Raw genomic sequence first — 24876 nt, 5'->3', positions numbered from 1 at the left:
GTCAAATATAGTTCAAAGTTTACAATATGACCACTTGTCCTATCTTACTGTAGTTGTATAGGTAATATTTAAGTGTTTCAACCCTTTTATTAAGGATAATTCAGTGTGTGTGTATGTGTGTGTTGAGTATATAGACTTTTCACTGTACATTTCTGTCACTTTGGCCATATATGTGTGTATGTTTGTATGTAAATTTTTTGCCACATTTTGTGGCATATGGGATCCTAGTTTCCTCACCAGGGAGAGAAGCCACGCCCCCTGTATTGGAAGGCAGAGTCTTAACCACTGGATAGCTAAGAAGTTCTTGGCCATAATTTTTAAGCACTAATTATGTTGCTGCCACCAAGCTGGCCCAGTAATATGCTGTCCAAAAGTTGCTCTTTTTGACAGCAGCAAATAATTAGTTGAAATTAAAAAGGGGTAGGAGGACCAGGGAAAGGAAATATTTAAGTGCTACATTAAATTACATAATATGAGCATTAAGTCACTCAAGAAAGGTGGTGAAAAGTGAAAGTCGCTCAGTCGTGTCTGACTCTTTGTGACCCCATGGACTGTAGCCCACCAAGCTCTTCTGTCCATGGAATTCTCCAGGCAAGAATACTGGAGTGGGTTGCCATTCCTTTCTCCAGGGGATCTTCCCTACCCAGGCACTGAACCTGGTCTCCTGCATTGAAGGCAGATTCTTTACCATCTGAGCCACGAGGGAAGCAAATACACACATATGCAATACCCCCAGGAACAGGTCTTTAGTAGGTTCCAAAAAAACACTAGCTTCCCTATGTAGAAAAGACAATTACTATGCATAATTCTAAAGGTTACCACATCAAATACATAGCTCTTCTTGTAAAACATCACAGTAATCTGAAAAAGAATCATTCATACTTTTCAAATAAACACAAAATAAACCAAATAATTCTGAATAAGTAGTAACAACTTTATTTTAACTCAACGTGCTGAAATGCAAAAAATATTTTCAGCAACAAGATACAAAAAGTATGTATCTCATCATTGACATCAGCTTGATTAAAAATGAGGCTGAAAAGTTCAATGTGTCTTTATACATTTGAATCTTGAAAATCAATTCCCCCCAGAACTAATTTTTAAATAATTTCAGCAGACTTTTATTTTCAAAAATGGGACTCAAATTATATTTTCATTCTAAAAAACTGAAGGCAAAAATTAACTGGGTTACAGTATACAATGATAAACTCTAACAACAAAAAAAGATTTAAATATAAGAATTCTTTTTCAAACGTAAAGTCCACATACTGCAAACAGAAGACACGGTGTGGTGATTTCATTCTTAGTGAAGAGGAAATCTCGCATGGTAGGCACTCAATATTTGTTCAACTGCACCTAAAATTTACATCATTCCATTTTAACACTTAAACAAAGTAGAGCTCATAATCTGTATAAAAGAGGTTTGCAAAATACTCTTATGTGTGCTGAAAGTGCTGTCTTTATAATCTGAAAACACTAAAACCCACCCACCCACCTTGTTTTCCAAGAGTACACTGAATATTTTCATTTTACCCATCAAAGAGCATGAACATCCAACTCAGAATAATTCATCTCTTCAAGCAGACTTGGCTTTGAGAAAAGCTTGCTGAGTTGGACTTAAACAAAACAACTTACTGAAGTCCCTAGTGTTCTATTTTAGTTAACACTAGGAAGCATACAAAGATTCTGCTTAGATTTTGAATTTATGCACAAAACTTAAATGGGTAAATAAATTAGTCAATTACATGTCTGGCAATTTAAGCTCTAACTTAAATTTAGTTTAAAAATAAAACATTAATGTTCATGACAAATTTTTAAGAGATCTTCATTATATTTTTAAACTCAATTTCAAAACTGATGTCCTAAAAAGGCACTGTTTTCACATTTCATCATGCAGTAAATTGGTCACATTTCTGAGAATTATAATTTCCTCAATTGTCCCCCCAAATAAAGCACATTTAAATGGAATACATTTCAACTAACCTAAACTTTCAACATTTAACTGAGTCCTATTTTCAGAAATTCACTTTTGAACATACCACACACAAATCCAAGCAAATATACATATACACACATACACACGCACACACACATGCCTAATGACCACATAATACATGCAAGGATCTCCAATTACTATTTCAAGACAATGACACATGAGTATTCAAGGAGGTAACAATGGCAGGCCATATGTGATGGCACCTTCATATTTGTGCTCCAAATATCGATACACACTAAAATTAAAAAATGAAAAAGGCACAAATATAGTGTTTCTGTATCTCAATCTAAAGAACAGTTCTCCAATGGTTACTTTTATAATATGTAACGTTAAGACCAGTAACTACTTTTCTAAGAAAGAGCTGTTTAGGTGACAAAAGGGAAACAGGAGCAGGCTTTAGTTCAAAAGGCAACACTGCTTTGAACAAAATCTGTGTCTACTGAAAACCATGTGTATAGTTGTTTTTTTTTTTTAAAGGCTATTAGAACACTCATTTCAGAATACATTAACAGTTTTACAATGCCTCAAGAACCCACAATACCAAAAATATACATAATAAATAAAAAAAATAAATCAACTACCATGTGATTCTGTTAATATAATTGGTAGGCATTAAATTATCTGAAAAGTGGACATTTCTACAAACGTGGATATCCTTACAGCACAGTGTTTGACATTTTTGGTACAAAATGTGTTACCAAACTAAAAAAAAATCTTTATAATAAAACCCTTCAGATTTGCAATAAACACAAAAGTAAGGGTAAGCTGAAATGTACATTATAGATGTTACCACTGAAGTCACTATGGTTAGAAATGTAGATTCAAGCAGTGAATTAATTCACAATGCATCTGTGTGCATTTGATATAAATGGATACACCAGTATTTTTTTTTTTTTTTTTTAATATGTGACAACAAAATTCTAGGGCCTGAGAGAGGAATTTTTTTCTTCTAAGACCCTGGCAAAATCTCAAATCCTTAAAGTGTGTATGTATGTGTTTTTTTTTTTTAAGCTGCACACTGTAAATTTAAAAGGCTCAATCTTATGGTTTAGCTAAGAAGTGAATTTCTGCTCCTTGTAATACTCTTACATAGTTTTCTACTCCCTATAATACTCTTACACAGGACAGAGTCCATTCATATCTAAGAATCCTTCTTCTATCCCAAGGTAGTCTTTCAATATTAAATTTAACTTAATACAACAAAGACTCAAACTACAAAAGAAGAAATGAAGATATCTGAAAATACCATCTTTTCAAACTTCAGTTTGATGTGGATAACAAATGGTTATTTGACAGTGTTTGTTCAATGTAAATACGAATCATTCTTGGCATATTAGGATTCAGTAAATACCTAATAGAAAACAAAAATAATATCTATTTTAAAACTTTAGCTTCATTTTTTTCCCATTTGCCCTAACTTCAAAAACTAAATAAACAAATTTTAATCTGGAGAATAGTTACATAGGTAAATATATAATATATGCATTCTTTTTTCCAGTGACACACTTTTTCCCCTTGTGGTCAAACACAAATCTTGCCTAAGAAGCATACTACCACTGTTACAGGAAATCCGATGCAGGGCTTGACACTGATCACTCCTGCTTCGCCATGACAATGCACTAGAACAGACCTCTGCTGTGAACAAACTGAAGATATGTATGTGTTTAAAGCTAAAATTCATTTATAATAAAGAACTGGCCTGTGAAAAGCAGTTTATAAACAGTTTATCCTGTTCACATTATGCATTATTTCAATTATCATCCACAATGTTGGTACAGTTACTGAGATAGACAGGAGAAACCTCGGGAGGAAAAAAGGTTTCAGAGTGTAGCCTGACATATTCTAAGGGTCCTCTCCTTTGGTCTTCACATAATAACAGTTCATTGTTTTTAGAAGGAGAGTAGACTGCCTAGGATTCATTTACTGTTCAGGTGCCTTCTCTAAAGTGTGATCAAACAGTAGTAAATTCAATAATGAATGTCTGAAAGTCAAACCAATGTAACTGTAATTGGGAATATCTTTCTTATCTATTATCACAAACATCCCAGTTGCCTCCATCTTTCTTAAAAAATTCTTTCAAAAGTTAAGACAATTAATAATACCACATCAATTCCCTCAAAAGAAAGAAAAAAAAAAAGTACCATTTAGCATATAAAAATTACACATTAAAAGTGCATATATATCTTCTTAATTGGCCCAGTCATTAAATTTACATTTGGTCATCCTTACTTTTAACATATAGAATTCTTCATGTAAATGTAGGTCACTATAAATTAAAAAAAAATTAATTCAGCACTAAACATGCTTTCTTCTTATTGAAATCTTAACCTCAATCAGTTCTCAATCATTGTAAACTTGGATAAATTCACAAAGAAACACAAGTAAAGGTTTGTTATGCTTCTCTTAGTTTGCTGGACAATTAACATACAAACATCACAAATTTCACTAAAAATTTGGGCCAATTCATTGCATATTTGCCCCCTGAAAAGAAAAATAAATTAGAACTGAAGCAGTGTATTGCCATAACTTACCTTGAAGGTAAGCAGGTTCTCCTGTGTTTACAGAACGTAGACTAGAAACATTACCAGTCATCTCCAACACAAGTGCTTTTTAAAGGAAAACCTAGTTTTAAACTTTTAGTGCAGGACAAAGCCTACAAAACTCATCTGCCTTTCTCAAACTAATGGAAGATCTGTTTGAACTTACTATCTTCAGTTATCAATATTACTGCATTATGGAGCTAGTGCAATCCTGCATAGCCTTGGTCACAATGACAAGGCACAATAAAAAAATTAAAGTATTATATGAACAAGAGAAGTCACAGAAGATAATTTAAGGCCTTGAAGTGAATTAGAGTATAATCAGTCTAATTTAAAGCTGAAGAATAAACCATAAATTATCCACCTGAAATGCAAGCAATATGCTTTTTCAGCTTCTGTTCTGTGGACAAGACAACAGAAACAACTCTCGCTTATGGTTTGTGTATTAGAATCCTTCTGGACCTGGAGGAGTAAAAGTCAATTCCATTTTTCTACAGTTCATGGAAGGTTTCAAGACTGTTTTAGCCGTTTTCGTGGAATACCAAACTGTGGACACTGTGCAGATGCTAGTGCTCGGAAGGCTTCTGCTACCAAATGTGGGTGAGAATGAATCATGGACTTCCACCCAGATGTTTCCATTATGTCCGCTGCTTGGCTGAAAAATAAAAGTAAGAGATGTTTACTAAGGAGTACTTTTCAAAATGCATTGTTACACTGTCATTTTTTTTTTTAATTTACAGATTTCAAAATTCTGTCCCCCTATGTATTCACACCACTTGAATTCATTAAAATATCATCTTTACCTTATTGGTATTTTCTGTTGTAACTGAAACTGTTCAATTTTTCTGCAAATTCTACTCTCCTGAAGTGTATGACACTTGTCTGCAGAGCTCTACTCCCACTGTTACCATTTCTACACTCACTCTTTCAAGAGCTCCTTTCTCCAGCTCTTACACACAGGTTTTCTCTAGAGTTCCAAGTTTTGCCCTCTATTCTTCTTTAGAATTCACTGTTCATCTTATCTCAGCCACTTTCACAATTTTAACGATCATACTCAACAATGATAAACAGTGATTTGCTAAGTCCTAGGCCTCCCACAAGGTCTGTCCCCAACCGCCTGTTTTCTTTACTTGGACATGCCTTGAAAACCGTAAATTTCAGAATGAGGATAAGAACTCAACATGTCTCTCTTGAGCCCCAAATTCTTCCTCTCTCATTTCCAATAAGCTAATGCTTCCATCATCACCCAGTGATTCAAGTCAGAAACCTGGGAGTCACCCTAGATGCCATCCTTTCCAATCAACCATTAAAGCCCTATTTGAATTCCCAAAGGTATCCTGAATCCCTAGTTAAGGCCCACAACATCTCATGCTTGAATTATTATCAGTCTCCTAATTTGTCTTCTACTCTCCTATCATGCTCTTCTCAAACCAGCTTCCATGCTACCTCAGTAATAAACACCTTAAAAAGGTCTTCTTCTGTTGTTCTCCAATGCCAGTACACAGGTTCTTTAGAAAGAGAAATCAGAAACAAAGTTTCCCAGTTCTTCCCCCTAGCTTTCTACCTCCCATTCCATGCTTTGGCACTGTGTAAAATATTAATAATAACAACAACAGCAATACTGAACTGTTTATTGTTAAAGGATGTACAACATGCTCTGAGTTAACACAGTTACTCAAGCAATAAATCTAGTTATCCTTGCTTGTCTCCTGTCTTCTCTCCTTTCTACCTACCTACCATCCAAATAATACCCAAATGTTATAGACTGTCCATTCAAAATATTATATCCTTTTATTTCTTTCTAGCCCCACTATCACTAATCAAGTCAAATTTTTACCTTCATCTCTTGCCTGGACTATCTTCAATACCTTTCTAACTGGCCTACCTATACATAACCATGCTCCTTAATTACCACCAGCACCTCAACCTCCCCACGCTCAAGCATGTGGAGAGACTGCTAAAACAAACACCCAATCACATTCTACTCTAGGTTAAACTCTTTTACTGTATGACCATCCTCTTTGAATAATGTCTAAAAGCCCTAATGTTATTTAGATGGCCTTCCATGATCTGATCTTTGACTTTTTTCCCCAGCTTCTCATACTCCTCATCCCCATACTCTTCTTTCTTATCTTCAAACCGTTGCACGCCTGTATCTTTTTTTTTTTTCTGGGACATACCTTTCCACCTCTTCCCTCTTCTTCACCGAGGTAACTTCTACTAATACTTCAGGTCTTTATACAACAATTCTTCAAAAGGACACTTAGGTCAGGTCCTTTTGCTATGTGCTCAGATGGGTATGCTCTGCCTTACCTATTATTACACTTTATTTCAACTACTTTGTTTAGTTCCTATATATCTCCTGCTAAACCATAAACTCCAGGAAGGCATGAAAAACATATATTGTGTTCATAAATATCTGTCAAATGAATGATCTACTATTGCTTCATGCATCTATACTTAGATTCAAGCGATGCTTTCTGTCTGCAATGCCTCTTATTTCCTCCTCAGTTCTGCTTATTTCTATTCAGATTTTAAGACAAAGCTCAGTCATCTTTACGTCTAAACCTCCAGCCTTAGTTGTGTCCTGAACATACCCTTCTTTATGACGTTACTTACCATATTATAATGAAATATGCATGGATGTGTTTCTGTTATTAGATAAATTTCTTAAGAACAAGGATTTTTCCTCATACTTGTTTCTATATGCAGCACCTCAGCATAGTGCTTGACACAAAACTGATGCTAGGCATTTAGTTTAGTTTGCTGAACTAAACATTAGCTAATAACAATTAAAAAATTTGCCTGACATCAAATTACCAGTGTACTTTCACATTTATAATTTCAACTCGCTGTTTAGAATCACACAGATTGTTAATATGCCTGATATTTTCATTGATTTAATTCAACAAGTATCTATTGATGGTCTCTATGTACACCATAGTTTCTACATGGGATACAGAATAAGCTTATATTTTTTTGACATTGTAAAATATTTTAACAGACTAAAATCAGAGATTGAATGTGGCAAAGTATGAAGCATCACAAAATTATCATTCGATTTTTTTTAATATACAGACTAGCTAGTAAAAGTATTCACTCATTTTTACCTTCAGAAAACAGAATTCACGAACTATTAAGAATTCAGTTAACTAACTTCAAATCTATCAAAACAGATGAAAGCAAGGGAATTGTAAGTCAAACATTCATTTTCTTGTCTTTGACACAATCTTTTTTTAATTTCTTACATCAATTTTTGATAATTTCCAAGAACAGAGTTTAATGGTACATAGGTAAAAACTAATCAAAAGCAGATGCAAATTCTTCAACCTACTGACTCTCCTTTTGATTCTGAGTAACTGCAAAGAGTAAAAAAGTCACTCAAAAAATGAGTGAAGAAGGGGGAAAAAAAGGGAATAATAAATTCTCATGGTTATGTCATTCTGAAGATTCAGGCTTAGAAAGATGTCACGACTACCCTGCTCCTTACCAGTTTTACCAGGGGAAAGATCAAATTGCTACCATTTATGGAAGGCTAGGTAATTAACCTAATGCAGATGTGATGCAAGGTACCTGGCTGCCCTAAGAAGCAGTGGCACTCAAATGTCAAGACTTTCCAGGTAAACCTGGAGGGTACATTTCCTCATAGGATAAAATAAATATTTCCCACATTTTTAGAAATGCTTTCTGAAGGGGCAGGCACAGGGTCTCTAGTAGTCACTGAAATACCTGGACTGAGCCACATGCTAATGTGAACATATATGCTTAAGAAAAGACAGTGTCCATCCCAGTTCACATTACAAGCTGATCTACAAGGGAGCATAGCCTCAAGAATCCACTACATGGTTAAAGTATTATTTTTTTAAACTGGCAGTTTGCTTCATGTCATTAATATCTGGATTCATACTTATTGTAGATGAACAAAAGGCTATGCAACAAACACTTAATTTCATGTATGCAGATCAACTTTAAGTCAGAAACTGATGTCATCTTACTTGCTGTTCCAGTTTTTCCCATCTTTACACCCAAGCTGTCGAAGTACACTGCACCTGCATTGAAGATTTAAACACACTTAAGAAAAAGTCAGGTGAAAAACTGTTGAAGGTGTCATGTCCACTGAAATACAAGCACAGCTTACCTATTAATAAAGTCTATGGCTTGTGCTTTCAATTGTTCTGCACTGTGCAAATCTGCAAGGACAAGGGTATCAGCAACATTTTCTACTGAGAGGTTACTACACAAAGCTTCTTCACACATGACCTTCAGCCGTTCCAGTGCATACTATCCAGAAAGGAAAACACAAAATTAAACATTTATTCAAAACTGCCAAGTTCTAAATACATGATATTTAAAGCATATTACACATCGAACTGAGGGTACTTTAAAAGTTTTTATTTTAAATATAAAGAAAGTATGAGTTACTGTATTCAAGATAAAGACTAATTTTTCTTAAGAAATTTCTATCTTAAGAAAATTTCTATCTAGTTCAAGATAGAGGATGAACTGTCAACCCACTCCAGTATTCTTGACTGGAGAATCCCGTGGACAGAGCAGCCTGGAGGGCTGAAGTCCAAAGGGACAGACTGAGTGACTGAGCACACACGCAAGGTATAGTGTATTTTTAAAAAAGAGTTTCTTTAAAATCCTCTTAGTACTCAAAAAACAAACAAACAAAAATACCTTTATTACTTAATACTCTTAATGAGTATATTTCTCTTTTCTAATATTTTAAACACCAGTCAGGACACAGCATATTGTCACTACTTAATCCTGAAGAAAAATGATAAAGCTTAATACTCATAACCATAACTTGTATTTGACATACATGTGAAGAGAACATACTTGGCAGCTTTACTGAGGTATAACTGGCATACAATAAAATGCACATATTTGAAGTTTATACAGCCACATAACCATCATTAAATCAAGAGTGAACATAGTCATTATCCCCCAAATTTCCTTCTACCTCTTTGTAATCCTTTCTTACCCCACCTCAGGCAAGACCTCTGATATGTTTTCTACTGCTAGAATTCACATTTTCTGAAGTCTTCTATAAAAGAAATCATACAATTTGCACTTGTATTTATCTGGCTTCCAGCAATTATAATTATTTTAAGATTCATGCATGCTGTTGTCTGTGTATCAATAGTTCTACACTTTTTACTGCTCAGTGGTATCCCATTGATCTGTTGATGAACATTTGGGTGTTTCCAGTTTTTAGCCGTTACAAATAAAGCTGCTACAAACATTCATATGTCATTAAACAGGCATATGCTGTCTTTTCCCTTGAGTATAAACCTATAAATAAATGCACTGGATAATATGGTTAAGTGTAAAACTTTAAAAAAATTGCCAAACGGTCTTTCAAAGTGGTTGTATCATTTTACACTCTCATAAGCAGTATATGAGAGTCCACATCCTTGACCATACTTTGTATGCTTTTAATAATTTTAGCTGTTGTAACAATCATAGATGTATCTCATGGTGGTTTTAACTTATACTACACTAATGAGGTTGAGCATCTTTTGATATACTGAATTGACATTATTTTAAGAAGTGTCTATTCAAATATTTTTAGTTTTAGAAATAACTGTGTTTACTTATAATTGTTTTGAGAGTTCTTTATGTAGTCTGAATATGAAAGACCTTTATCATATATATCCTGGATAAAAGTTGTTCATCAGTTATGCTTTGCAAATATGTTCTTCCAGTCTGTGGCTAGTCTTTTTATTCACCTGTGTCTTCTGAAGAAGTTTTAAATTTCATTGAAGCCCAAGTTATCATTTTTCCTTTTATATATTTTTGGTGTCATAGCCAAGAAGTCTTTGCCTAATGTAAGACTTTAAAGACATTCTCCTGTATTTTCTTTTAGAAGTTTAAGATTTTTTTAGGTTTATAATCTATTCTGTGTTACTTTTTGAATATGATGTGAAGTACACATACAGAATTCGGTTTTTTCAAGAGTTCAACCACAGTTCATCTTCTTGGGTACAGACTACCAATTCCTACAGCACCATGTACTGAAAAGACTATCGTTTCTCCAATCAACTATCCTTGCACTTTCATCAAAAATTATAGAGTCGTACATGTGACAGTCTATTTCTGTACTGTCTATTCTGTTTCAATGAGTTGTCTATCTTGTCACCAATACAACCGTGTCTTAAATACTAAAGCTTTATGAGTTCTCCATTTTATTAATAGTGTTTTTCAAAGTTATCTGATTATTCTAGGTCCCTGCACTTGCATATAAAATTTTAAAACAGCTTGTCAATTTGTACCCCTCATCCCTGCAAAGGCAGGTTAGGATTTTGATACTGACTTGCTGCTTCTCCTAATCAAAAGAGAAGTGCATTGTCCATTAACAAGACTTTCTCTCCATTTACTGAAGTGTACCTGAATTTCTATTATCAGTATATTGTAATATTCAGCATACAGGTCTTGAACATCTTTTGTCAGACTCATGTCTACGTGTTTTGTATTTTGCATTCCATTATAATGGCATTTATACATTTAAATTCTGAGACAGTTACAGATTTGAATAAGCTATAAGAAATAAGAAAGCTATAAGCTATAAGAAATAAGATTCCATATACACTTGTCCCAGTTTCTCCCTATGGTAACATTTTTCAAAATGAGTATGATTATCACTATAAATACATATTCATGCAAACACATACAGACATATACATGGACAGAAGCAGCATGGATATTAGTACTTTTGGAGAAAGCTCCCAATGAGCTTTAGCATTTTCAGGATTGAGAACTACTGACTTTGAAATCTCCTGCCACTTTTACACTGTTTCCCTATCTTCAAGAATTTAGCACTGTGAAAGAACATTACAAAATAAGATGTTTTTTTTCTCTATATCCTTGTATTAAAAAATGAATCTATGAATACAGGATTAAATTAGAAAAAATACACAATATTTTCTTCCTTTTTTATAGATGAACATCATGCAATGTATCTTAAGACTATCTCAAAATTGCAATAAATTATTTGCACTACTGCATGTGTTCTCATAAAACAGAGTAAAGATACACTCAAAACTACTGTGTCTGAGTTAACATTCCATTTGCTCCATATACTCTAAATCAGCTCAAGATATTTTTATGTCTTACTGATTTAAAATTTTTTCATTTCCATATTATCCCACTGTGTTATTTCATAATACTCTCAAGAGGCATCCTCAAATAGTATAAATTAATTCAATACTTCAAGTTATTGAGGGTTCTCATTTGATGATAGCTTTCTAGATATGTCAAGCTTGAGGACATTTTTCAGCTCTTTAAGACCTAATTACTTACTTTGTCTGCAGCTGCCAACAAGTTGTCAGCCATTTTGTCAAGGTTTGGCGCTTTCCCTGTGTAAATGAATCTCATCATTTCTTTAAAAACCTCAGGGTCTACATCATTTATTTCCACTCGATTCTGGTATTGAAAACACAAAAAATGTTGTATTTCAAAAAAGCACATAGATAATGAACCAGAGCAAAACTGACAATAGTTTAAAAGCCCAAAATCTGCACTTAAGCAATGTACAACTCAAATATTCATTAAAGTATATTTTAAAAGTTAAGCAGGCAGGTCTAAGAAGAAGTATACCAAGTCAAGCACTACCATGTAGAAATAGAAACCCCAGTTTCTCAGTTAAAAAGTCAAATATAAATAAAAACAAATGTGTAAGGTCAAACTAAATATATCTTTATTCAGTTTCTGACCTCTATCTTAGAGGAAGATGGCTATTAACTTTTTTTGTTCCTCTAGTTCTTTAGGGAGGAGAAAGCTGAGCCACGTAAATAAACTTAGGAAGGAGTTGCCCAGTTGGCGCACATGTAATACAACCAGCAAAAATCAATCTCTGGTCTTTAGTCTGATTACATTTCAAAATGGCAGATAAAAGAGAAATATCTGGGAAAACCAAATGGGTAGTATTACAGTTCAAGTAGACTAATAATAACATCATTTATGTCCTTTATTAAATATAATACACTTATTCTGATTATAGTGGTAAAAAGAATGTAGGAATTGTTTCTGTTCTAGAAAACAAATTCCAAAATCAACTCAAAAGTCTGGAAATAAGGAATACACACCTTAACCGGAGAACTCTCAAATAGGTATGGATCAGAACAGTCCTTTCAGATAGCTATCCTTTTTTAATAACAAATACTCACTTATTTTGCTATTGTGACACACCACAATAGCAATAGCTGTTATTTGGAATGTTAGCCCACATTAAGCTAAATCTATTTTTCTACTACAGAACCCATTTCACCCCATCCTCTTATTTCTTTCTAAAATCCTAACAATAAGAACATGTACTGTTACTTGTAAAATATACATTCCAAAATTCTACATGTATATAAATTAGATGTGAGCCCTTTAAACAAGGTTTACCTTTTTACTTTCTTCCATTTCATGTTCAAACATGGCATTAAAAACTGGGGATCGAGCTGTAACAAGATTAAGCATCATTATTTAATGCAAAAATTTATGAAAGAAATGTAATATGTTACTCAAAAGTAGAAAGTACCTGCAAGAACAGATTTATGAGCTTTAAATTCTTGTCCTCTCACAAAAAAACTGCAATCTGTAAATCTTGTGTTTTCCCAGAGATTACCTAAATCTTCTGCTAGTCGGCATTCAGGTACCTTTAACGTATTTGTATTAGTATGTCCTGATATATTTACTGAATCTTGGACCACACTCACCTAATAAAAAAAAGAACAGCAAGAAAAAATACTTTCATAAATTAATATCAGTAGTAAGCTACTAAGTTTCAACCTAAACTTATCATTAAAATCACGTAGAAAATTCAATGTACTCCGTATCAAAAATGCTAACATTTGGGAACTGAATTTAAAGTCACAAATTAAAAGAGAGAAATGATACAGAAAAAAAAAAATTGAAACGAATTAGATCATTTTAAGTGACATTTTATGTAAATAAATGGCTTACTGATTTCTGAGAATGCTCAGTTATTAAAGTAATCACAAAAACTATTTCTCAACAACAAAAAAAGGTCATAATATAATTCCAAATTCAAATAGGAGAAAATACTTTTCTGAGGAGAAAGAAATTTAATTTTTTATTTCCTCACATTACAGAACTATCAATATTTAAAGTTTATTGAACATATAATAAACACAGCATAACACTTATGACATTTTAGAATATTTTAAAATGTTGTTTAAAACTACAGACTATAATATGCAATTTGGGCAGCATTTTAAGTATAAGTATTGTCCCTACATGTTTCAATGCTAATAACACTGATTTAAATATCTAGTAATATTGATTTAAATTTTAAAGTATAAGGATTCTCATAAAACAATGTAATTATTAATGTTCATGGAAATCTTTCATTAAAAAAACAGAACAATATAACTTAGTTCGATTCAAAGACCTTTAATTTATCTATGAAATAATCAATAAATAAACGTTGGTATGATTAAAACCAACAGTGGAAACAAGTGTCAGGCTTTATTTTTTTGGGCTCCAAAATCACTGCAGATGGTGACTGCAGCCATGAAATTAAAAGACGCTTACTCCTTGGAAGGAAAGTTATGACCAACCTAGATAGCATATTAAAAAGCAGAGACATTAGTTTGCCAACAAAGGTCCATCTAGTCAAGGCTATGGTTTTTCCAGTAGTCACGTATGGATGTGAGAGTTGGATGGTGAAGAAAGCTGAGGGCCGAAGAATTGATGCTTTTGAACTGTGGTGTTGGACAAGACTCTTGAGAGTCCCTTGGACTTCAAGGAGATCCAACCAGTCCATTCTGAAGGAGATCAGTCCTGGGTGTTCATTGGAAGGACTGATGCTAAAGCTGAAACTCCAATACTTTGGCCACCTCATGTGAAGAGTTGACTCACTGGAAAAGACCCTAATGTTGGGAGGGGTTGGGGGCAGGAGGAGAAGGGGATGACAGAGGATGAGATGGCTGGATGGCATCACCAACTCGATGGACATGAGTTTGAGTGAACTCCAGGAGCTGGTGATGGACAGGGAGGCCTGGCGTGCTGCGATTCATGGGGTCGCAAAGAGTCGGATACGACTGAGTGACTGAACTGAACTGATGATTAAAACTTTGCTTTTACATGGAGCCCAACATAATATGGATTAAATTATTTCTCATTAAAGATGACTATATTTTAAATGAAATCTTAAAACACCACTAAGTTTGGCACAAACTTTAAGAAAAGGAATACACTATTAATATTACTAGAAATTTCATATTATATTTAATAAGTGGAAGAAAATACTACCTCAACTGGTAAGGCAAATGTTTCAGAGTAAATGAACCATCTTTCACAAAAAATGCTGTTTTAAGCTGCTAAATTTTGTGGTTGTTTGTTATGCAGCAATAGATGACTGTTAATTTAAAGCTGTATTTCATAAGGTTTTCTTTAATTAATAGTATTGGTATGTATATGGACAAATAAACTGTAGAAATTGTACACTAGAAATGGATAAAATGGACCAAATTACTAACATGCTAAGAAAGTATAATAATAGTCTAATATAAAATGCTTGAGAATATTAAGTCTCATTAGTCCTTACTCACCTAGATGTAATAACATCTATTTCATACGAATGAACAAACACTATTTTCTGAGGATATTCTCATTAACCATTTTGTTTTCCTGATTTTACTAATCTTTTTGAAAACATGTCATAAAAATCATCTAATCCAATCACCTTATTTTATTAAAAAATTTGAAAAAGTGAGATCCAGAGAAGATAACTAAAGCATCCTAAACCCACTGCTAGTCAGTATCAGAGGAAGACTAGACCTACATTCCCAGATTCCCTTTTTTAGCATTCTTTGCAAATGGCAACCCACTCCAGTGTAGTTGCCTGGAGAATCCCAGGGACGGCGGAGCCTGGTGGGCTGCTATCTATGGGGTCGCACAGAGTTGGACACGACTGAAGTGACTTAGCAGCAGCAGCACTATATAGTCAGAGAAGGCAATGGTACCCCACTCTTGCCTGGAAAATCCCATGGACGGAGGAGCCTGGTAGGCTGTAGTCCATGGGGTTGCTAAGAGTCGGACATGACTGAGCGACTTCACTTTCACGCACTGGAGAAGGAAATGGCAACCCACTCCAGTGTTCTTGCCTGGAGAATCCCAGGGGCAGCGGAGCCGAGTCAGACTCGACTGAAGCGACTTAGCAGCAGCAGCAGTATTAATACTTTAACGCAGTTATGGCTCTGAAGGGATTTATTGCAACAATCTTGCAAGAAGTTTTTTCAAGTACAGGAGCTAAGACATTATGCATACAAATAAGTCCTCCAATAAAAATTCTTCTATTAACTTTTAACTATTCAAATTGTTTCTAAAATTTTACAAATTACAAAACGGGAAAAATCTTCAGTAATTCTTACCTGATTGCTGTTATATCATACATTATAACTTAATGATACTTAAATAAAAAATACTGGTATCACTATTCAGGGTTTAGTCAAGGGTCACAAAGACACTATTCACTTGTTCATATCAGCACTGCTCTTGTAACTTCTAGTGAGCAAAAGCTGGAGTGAATTGAACAGTTCAATTACTTGCATAAAGTACGTAGGATGTAGTGGAGTCATAAGAATGTGATCATATTTAAATTTAGGAAAAGATTTCTTAAGTTCTATTTATTGTTTAATAATCCTAACTCAAAACAATATATTTAATGTGTAAGTTTCACAAAAATCAGGTGATAGAAGGAAAAAAGATTAAAAAAAGATATTTCATACATATTGATGTTATATTTGACTATATATAATTGTAATTCATAAGAAATTATATTATTGGCATACGCATCTACATATAATTATCACAGCAGCCACAAATTTTAAGTAAGACAGAATTAACGTTTCATACACTCTGAAGAGTATTCAAGGGACTATAGAGCAGAAATTAATGATCTAATTTAAACTGTTATGCAATGAGTTGTGATGATTATTTTTTCTAATACCTATAATAAAGAAATTGGTAAAATTTTAGCTTTTTCTAGTACATATTCAAATATAGGTAATGAACATTCTTATGAATGGAACTTAAGAGTAAAAAAAAATTCAGAAGAAAGGCTGAGATTCTTTTCTGAAGTGGTTGTTCTTTCAAAATAAAATGACAAATGCACAATAATCAAAACTGACAAATGCTGCAAAGTAATACCTCAAACCCCTCTGACAGCTCTTTTTCAAATCTGCTTTTGGCTCAACTCTGAGGATATAATTCAGACTAAAGATGAGCATGTGCAGGCTCTAATCAGCTATGACTGTCCTAGAAATCTGGGTCTCCTCTAGTGTGGAATTAAGGTGACTACTGGTTCCTATTTTTAAAATTGTCTCGATTCTCTAAACAAATTGTAAAGACTAGCTAGGAATTTACAAAGGTGCATAGTACTACAAATCTTAATGCTCTAATCAACTATTGAACCATCCCTCACACTGGCTCTAAAATGAGAAACTTCTAAGTAGTCCAATTTCATATCATTTTCCTGAATAGTGGGTCTTAAACTTTCTGGCTTTCAAATATAGGTATCCTTTTTTAGAAACTGGGTGATAGAAATATGGTTGTCAATTTTCCATTCTGTCATTTTTAGAGAATAAAACACAACTCCCATCCATTACCAAAAGTATATTAAAACAGAAAGGATAACTTAGTAACAGAAAAATAGGAGGAAAGAAAATTCTAAATGAATTTTTTTAATTTTATGAAAAATTCATTACCTATATTATCTATCTGTATATAGAGTCTTCTGTTTACCACAGACTAGCATGGATCTACAGATTGAGACTATTTAAAATCTGTTGGATTCCAAAAGATAAATTAATCTAACCAATTTTCTATTTTTCCTACTTATTCTTCAATTCCTGTTTTCTGCATCACTTTGGAAAAGCAGCAGCAGAAAGAACTGTTTACACTGACAGAAACTTCTAGCTCTGGCTACTTGATTCACAGGACTTGCAAGATTACTTATGTCTTGCACAAAAGGGTAGCACCAAACTGCCTTACCTGTCTACAGCACCACTTGCAGGGGAGGGGGAGGAGGCAGTTCTTTAGGTAGGGCAGTGCAATGCTTCCTCCTCTTCTGCAAGCAGTGCTGGAGATGCTGTAGAAGGAAGGGCATCAATGAGAGGTATGGAAGAAACGGTGGAGGGCATGAGGAAAGTTTGTTCAAAGCCCACCTATGTTATATACAGTGCCCAAGGTATCAATGTCTCTATCAGTAAAGGTATGTATTATAGTATCTAACACTAAATGTGATCAACTTAAAATGTATGTCACTGGTGGATTCTATTTTTAGGAGATGACTAGCATGTAAAATTTAGCATGTAGATAAAAAATATACTTCAAAAACATGTATCAAAATAAATCTTAGTTTCAGCCTTCATTCTGAATTTTTTAGTTGTCTAGGTTCCAATAAAATATACTTAGGGAAGCATACTTTAGTAAACAATATTTCAATTCTAAAAACAGAAACAGTTTCTTAAAATTCACAAAACGACTTTTAGCTGCAGTAGGTAGATTTTTTTTTCCTTAATTGGATTACATAGCCTTTAATGTCCTTTAAATTCTATGATTATGTGATTAAAATAAATTAGTATGTTGAAATTTAGGATAACTACTAAAATTCTGAAAATATTCTATATTAAGAATGCTTAAATAACACACCCTATAATTATTTAAATACTACTTAGAATATCTCTCTATTGGCAACAAATGCTTTAGTGTGTATTTTTATCAAATTATTTAATGATAAGCTCTGCTCAAGACACTTGTGCTATGTGCATTATCAACCAAATAATAGTATTCATAACAAATTCATCTTATAGTTCATTTAACTTGTCTAAGTGAAAATAAGATGCATTCCATTTGCACTATGTAGTCTCTGGGGCCATATTTCAATTATTCTTCTGACACAGCATAATGACATATAATTAATTTGTAATCCTGCCAAGAAATTTTACACATTTTCTATAAGAAGCGTCAAGCTAATTCAGTAGCAGTTAAGTAAGTTATTGTGCTTTTAAGACACTCATCTGTCTAAAATAACCTACTGAAACATATTTAATGTTGAGGTTACCCAATCATTTCAACAATTCATATAGATAAAGCTATGTAATAACAATGACAGAAGCTAGTTCAAGCCTCAAATTAAGACAAATCATAAGTGTAAATTATTGGAAGGGGCAATGCTAGCAACTTTCAAAAGATGGCATTTCATGCATATGATTATATCATATATTTGACAACAAAAGTGTAGCTTAAAAATTTTGAGATGCCATTATTTATAATGCTAACATCTGTTTGAATAAGTGAACAAAAAGCTTCCCAATCTTTTCTCAGGCACTTTCACTACCATGCAAGTATGGATTCAAACTGATAAGCCACTATATTTAATATCATCAATCTGAATATGACAAAAAATGCTGGCCATTTAGAATTATTCAGAATGAAGAAGATATTTAGAAATTTTCATATAAAGTCATACACATTCAGAGTCTTTGTATGAGGAAGTATGTGATAGTATAACTGTATAAACAATTTATAGCTAACGATAGGACTTTTTTCAGGCTGGCTACTATACTGATTTCTAAGAACTTGTTAGCTTTTACTTTTAGAATATTTATATAAAACCTTGCCAATTATACCAGTTAGTTAATTTAAAAAGTGCAATCAATATTGTTCTAGTGCATGTTTTTGCTTTACTACTAAATATAACCAAACACTGAGTTCCTTGAATAAAAAAATGTACCCACCTCACAAAATAATGTAAGCTTGTCATCTGGTAAAAGACCATTAGCTTCATCAAGCAAAAAATCTCTTCGAATGAATTTTTTAAAACCCCAGTCCTTCCCTTGTACAAATCGATATGCTCTTTGGCTTTCTGGTGGAAAACACAATATAAGTTTAAATAAAACAAGTATTCAAGAAACATTCTGCTAATAATAACAATTAAATGAATGTGCAAAAACAGGACTTGACCAATACATCCATCATATAAATTACAGATATGTGTTTTCATAAGTAAAATGGTAAGAGTCACACTAGATAGAACCAGATCATTTCACAGTACTACCACGAATTCTGGCTATTATCAATGAGCTCACTTCCAGATTCCTAGATATCTAAGTAGAAGAAAAGCCAGATCAAATCTCAAGAAGTAAGAGATCTTTCAAACAATCTAAGCCATTTAATAATAAAGTAGGATCAAAACACATTGGCAAAGGCATAGTATTCATTATCTAATATCAGAACAAGATTAGAAATATTAATTTCTTGCTTCTTCCTTTAAAAAAAGGATGCTCTAAATCACCAGGGCCTTCCTGGTGATAATTCCTGGTGATATGAGCTTTCCTGGGATAACCATCCCACTGATATAAGTTTTATGGAACTAGAGAAAAATCCAGTAACTGGAGAAAAAAGCTAAAAAAAAGTCCCCTATCATTGCTTAGGTCTTTAAACATAATCCCATTACCTCTAAAAACAATTTTCATCAAGGTCCACAAGATGGTTTTAGTGTGATGGGTAAAATATTTAATAAATGTCTAAAGTAAATGTTTCTTATGCCTTATATAAACAGGTTAATAACTATATATTATGAAATAAACAAGGTCCTTTCTATATTCACTATTGCTATACAAATTGAAGGTAGAAAACCAGTAATACATCTAATTGAGATACTCCATTTTATGGACTAAATGTATACCATTAAAAGTTTTATGTTGAAACCCTACCCATAGTGTAATGGTATTAAGAGGCCAATGACTGGGATTAGATGAGACTGTGAGGGTAGAGATGCTCATGAATGGGACTAGTGCTCTTATAAGAGACTCCACAAGCTCCGTAGTCCTTTCCACCATGTGAAGACACAATGCAACGTGGGCAGGTCTGTAAGTAGAGCCTTCACTAGAATGTGACCATGCTAGAACTCTGACCTTAGATTCTCGGCCTCTAGATTTGTAAGAAATAAATGTCTGTTGCTTATAGGCCACCCAGTCTTATGCTACTTTCTTACAGCAGCCTGAACTAAGACATTATCTTATCTTACATGTCAGAATTATGAAAATTCATGTGAAACTATGTATTACTTCAGCAAGGAGATATAGTATTTAAAATGTGTTTTGGAGAGTTTTTTTGTAATGATGTTACTTGATTTTGTTAATCCCTTCTAGAAATCACTTAAAATTTAATGCACAATATATTTTCCTACTATACACACTGTACATTTTCTATAATGATCTTTTACTATGAAGTGCCAGGCTACTTTTTCAGCTGGCTATAATTCAGAGGCTTGAACTGAATTTAACAGGTTCTAAGACTAAGAAAAACCGTTTCCTTTCAGTCACTGTTTAGTCCACTGCTCAAAAAAATTACAGTGACAAAGTATCAGGGCACTGAAACACCATTCACATTGTTCTTTAGATTTTATTATCTGGCAAAAATGGCAAGGAAGAAAAAGAAATGCTTTCTGAACGCTTATTATATATGCCAGGCACTGAACCAGGTACCTTGTCCTAACAGCAGCTATTTTTACAAGTGAAAAATGAATGTCATTTTAGGACATGAAAAATTTAAATATGATTTAAAACTAATTTTACACGTCTTATGAAGACTTAGTAAAACAACTGTAATTTTACCCTGGCATTTAACATTATCAGCCAAAATGAAATGTTTTTGGTTAAGCAGATTTTAGGAAAAAAAATCCTAAGTTTTTCTAGGGAAAAGTGCAAAAGTCACAGTACATGTACACAGTTACATAAAGACGTCTTCCAGTCAGTTTGGAAATCACTTACCCATTGCTTTTGTTTCTTCCCTTTTAGCATTCAGAAGGGAAAATTTGAATTTTGCTCGAACTTCACTTTTTGGACAGCTGACTAAAAGCAAATATAAGGACAAGTAGTCTTTACTTTCATCATCTAATCCCTTTGGATTTACTCTCAGGCACCTAAAATAAAACAATAGGCTCACATGGAGGAAGATAATAGTTTAAACATTCAAGAGAGACGCAATACTGAAATCATCTGTTAAATAATCTAAATAATACAACAGATTTCCTGTCAATATTCTCACAGTTCTTTATAATTCTCTATACTACTAGGAACTTATTATAAATCAAATGTAAAAATCTGACAAATATTCATTTAGAAACTAACAATGAATCTATAAAGTGCTAATGATTACATCAAAAACAAATATCTGAAAAAAACAAAAATCTTACCATTTCATTTTGTCACTGGGGCTAGATGAGAATGTTGAACTTTTTAACACTTCACCCATTTCTTCTCGACAAAAACTGAAGTTATTAATGGTCCACATGTAGGAAAATTTTACTACTTTAACCTGGAACATTCAGAAAACAACTTTTACAATGATGACTTTTACATTCTTGACTTGTCACATGTTGAACATCCTATGACTCATCTCCTAACACTTCTAATAACAATGCTGAAGTGCTTCATAATATTCTCAAAATAGTATACAATATCTAGCATAAAGTAAGGCATTTTTTAATAGCATGTACCTGTGTATAACACCAGCTTTCTGCTATAGGACCGATAGACATATCTCCAGAGAGAGGTGGGGTGGGTTCCCGAGACATTGCCACTTTATTGCAGTCTTCTAAGATGTATGCAATATCCCACACAGGTGAGTACTTTACTACAAAGAAAAGAAGTTTCATTTAATAATCACTAAGTTTAACTGAATCAAGATGGAAGAAGTATTTAAACAGTCATAAAACAATTACTTTCTCAAATTATATTATGAGGAAATGTGATTTCATTTAAATTAACGAAAAATAATTTTTTAAGAAATAAATCATAAGCCTTTATGCCATGTAATACTTGAATCTAAATGAAGTTAATACTTACAGAAGCTATTTTACAAAGGCATACTTAAATAATCACAAATCAAAAATAAAATACTGTAACAGCAAGATCATAAACATAAAAATCACATGGAAACTTACTGACAGCAATGAATATCTGATTCACTTTCCTTCACCTTTCTATTGACATATATGTGAAAATCAAAAGGGTTAGAAAGTTAGAACAGCCCTGGAAACTACAAATATCACTTACTCATCTGTCAGAGCCCAAAGCTTTGATCAACTATAAACAAAGGATGTGACCTAACAGGCAATGCTGAAGAATTATATTTCACAGAACTCTACCTCTATCTCAGACACACAGGTTCTCTGATAAGACTCTGTCCACATCGGTGTTTCCTACCAGATAACATCTACTGTATCATAAAATTTCTTCCCAATTAGCTGTTCTTGAACTATATCCATTTGGACACACAATCATCATAACCTGGCCAGGACATTAGTAACTAGATGATGCTTTCCAATTTGGAGAAGTCTACACAAGAAAGAAGCAAAATCCAAAAGATATACATAATTATTGTACTTTCAGGGGTATGGATGGTTTCAAGATTACATTCTAGTACAAAGATTCAAGTCTGGAGAACTCTTTTTCATTTAAGAATAATTAATGAGCGAAGAAAACCATATGAGTCCTATAAGAAGAAACTACTAAAGGAAAAAAGGGGAGGATTTCATTCAAAATGCAGAATATTTGCTCTGAGTAAGTATTATGCTCCATTAAAGGAATAAGAATCAAGATGGCCCCATTCTTCTTCTCATTGTTAAATACATATAGGAAACAGGATTAATTATTACAGAGTTCTAAGGAGAAAGGGGCTGTAGCAAAAAGATTGTACACTATGTCAGGTTTTTATTCCTTTATGATTAAATTATTTCCCCTTTCAATAATGGCGTCTATACTAATATACTGACCCAAATGTTATTTATGTAGGTTCCTCACATACGGAAGAGTTCCTATCGTATCACATACTTGGAGCACAATGCAATAAACTAGGGAACCAGCAAAGTAGCCAGACAAGAAAGTCAGGATGATAACACTCAGAATGTTCTATGAGGAGCACTTGTAAGTCACAACGACCATTAAAGGAGACGTGAAGAAGAGTGAAGGTGAAGATGCTCCTTAATGAAGCAAGAAGAGAGGAGATAAATGGTTGGAGGTAGTAAGAGTGTCTCAAAGAAAAGTGAATACACAGTTTAAGAGTATTGTACACTGTCACTTTAACAATTATTCACTTCTACATAAAAATTAGGTACTTCTCTTATTGAAGTACCTCCAGTTGTCTTCAATTACTTTTATAAACTACAATTGGTTATTTACGTTTGAAAACACAACAGCAGACTGACAGTCACAACAGGGAGCTGAGATCACTAATAAGAGTACTGTTGTTTTAAAGATGTTGGTTCCCCTTCCACATTTAAACAGTTTTATTGTGGTATAATTTACATATCACAAAATCCACTCATTTTGAATGTACAGATCAATGATTTTTAGTGAGTTTAGTTATATAGCTGTGCATTTATATAGTTTGAGTACTTTCAGTATCCCCAAAAGTCCTTCCCACCCCCAAATTTAGGGAACCACTAATGTGCTCCCCATAGTTATATGTTATCTAGAAATTCCATGTAAACAGAATTGTACAATATGTAGTTTTATGTCTGGCTTCTGCTTTTTTCCCTGAATATGTATCATGGTTTCCCATTTCTTTGCATATCTCATAATACTTGGCTTAAAGCTGGACTGCAGCAACTCTGCATAATGATTTATTTTTCTATGCATGGCTGTTTTCTTCTTAGTAACTTGCTAGGACTTCACTGCAGTATCTATCTCTACCATATTGTGCAGTTGCTGCTGATACCTGTTTGGCTTTTCATTCTTTTTTTTTTTGACCTGGTTTGTCCCCTTTCTTTTAAACCAAGTTTGCTACTTTCAGTTGCCAAAGCCATGGTCTTCCCACCCCCTCCTGGCCCCAGATCAAGTCCACCTCATCCGGCAGCAAAGCTCTGATTTTCCTGGCTAGCCCCATTCTAGTAAAACTACCACTGTCGTCTACTGGGCTGAAGGTAGAAACAGGAGCAGAAATATGAGTTGGATATTTCTAAGAAAACTCATAGTTAATAAATGTACCAAAAGGGCAATGATTATTGACTTACCCATGTGAAAAGAGCCCGATCCTAGTCAATACTTTTGCCAGTGATTCTGAAGCAAGCTAATAAGCCACCATGACCAATCTTGAAATCAACAAACCAACAAAAGTATTTGCAATGTATAGAGCACAAAAAGGGGGTAATTTCCCTAATATTTAATGATTTCCTAAAAATTAGAAAGAAAAAAGAATACAAATTAATTCACAGAAAAAGAACTTCACTCATAATTATAGTAGTATAAATTAAAACTAAATTAAGAAGCCATGTTTTAACCCAGCATTATCGTAATAATCCAAAAAAAAAAAAAA

General features: G+C 33.5%; 1 protein-coding gene across 29 annotated transcripts in view; it reads right to left on the bottom strand.

Annotated features, from left to right (window-relative positions):
- Positions 1-913: 913 nt before the first annotated feature.
- SPOPL (speckle type BTB/POZ protein like) overlaps positions 914-24876 on the bottom strand; it is a 57698-nt gene continuing 33735 nt past the window's right edge. For 3 of the 29 annotated variants that reach the window (XM_086368244.1, XM_086368222.1, XM_086368233.1), the window contains 12 exons: positions 24575-24734; positions 22058-22194; positions 21755-21876; positions 21330-21481; positions 19293-19420; positions 17545-17641; positions 13067-13244; positions 12931-12986; positions 11842-11964; positions 8675-8817; positions 8532-8585; positions 914-5191 (listed from right to left, as the gene is read on the bottom strand). In XM_086368244.1, the coding sequence (XP_086224370.1) occupies positions 5047-5191; positions 8532-8585; positions 8675-8817; positions 11842-11964; positions 12931-12986; positions 13067-13244; positions 17545-17641; positions 19293-19420; positions 21330-21359 (954 nt within the window). In that variant the 5' untranslated portion in view covers positions 21360-21481; positions 21755-21876; positions 22058-22194; positions 24575-24734 and the 3' untranslated portion in view covers positions 914-5046. The remainder of the gene's footprint in view (positions 5192-8531; positions 8586-8674; positions 8818-11841; positions 11965-12930; positions 12987-13066; positions 13245-17544; positions 17642-19292; positions 19421-21329; positions 21482-21754; positions 21877-22057; positions 22195-24574; positions 24735-24876) is intronic. The other 26 variants (XM_086368115.1, XM_086368109.1, XM_086368123.1 and 23 more) reach the window with 18 other exon arrangements.

This window comes from Bos grunniens, chromosome 2 (assembly GCF_055505025.1).
Source record: "Bos grunniens cultivar Pamir isolate PY7600 chromosome 2, Bosgru_T2T1.0, whole genome shotgun sequence".
NCBI lineage: Eukaryota > Metazoa > Chordata > Mammalia > Artiodactyla > Bovidae > Bos > Bos grunniens.
Note: the sequence above shows the minus strand (reverse complement) of the source record. Positions and strands in the feature narration are given on the sequence as shown.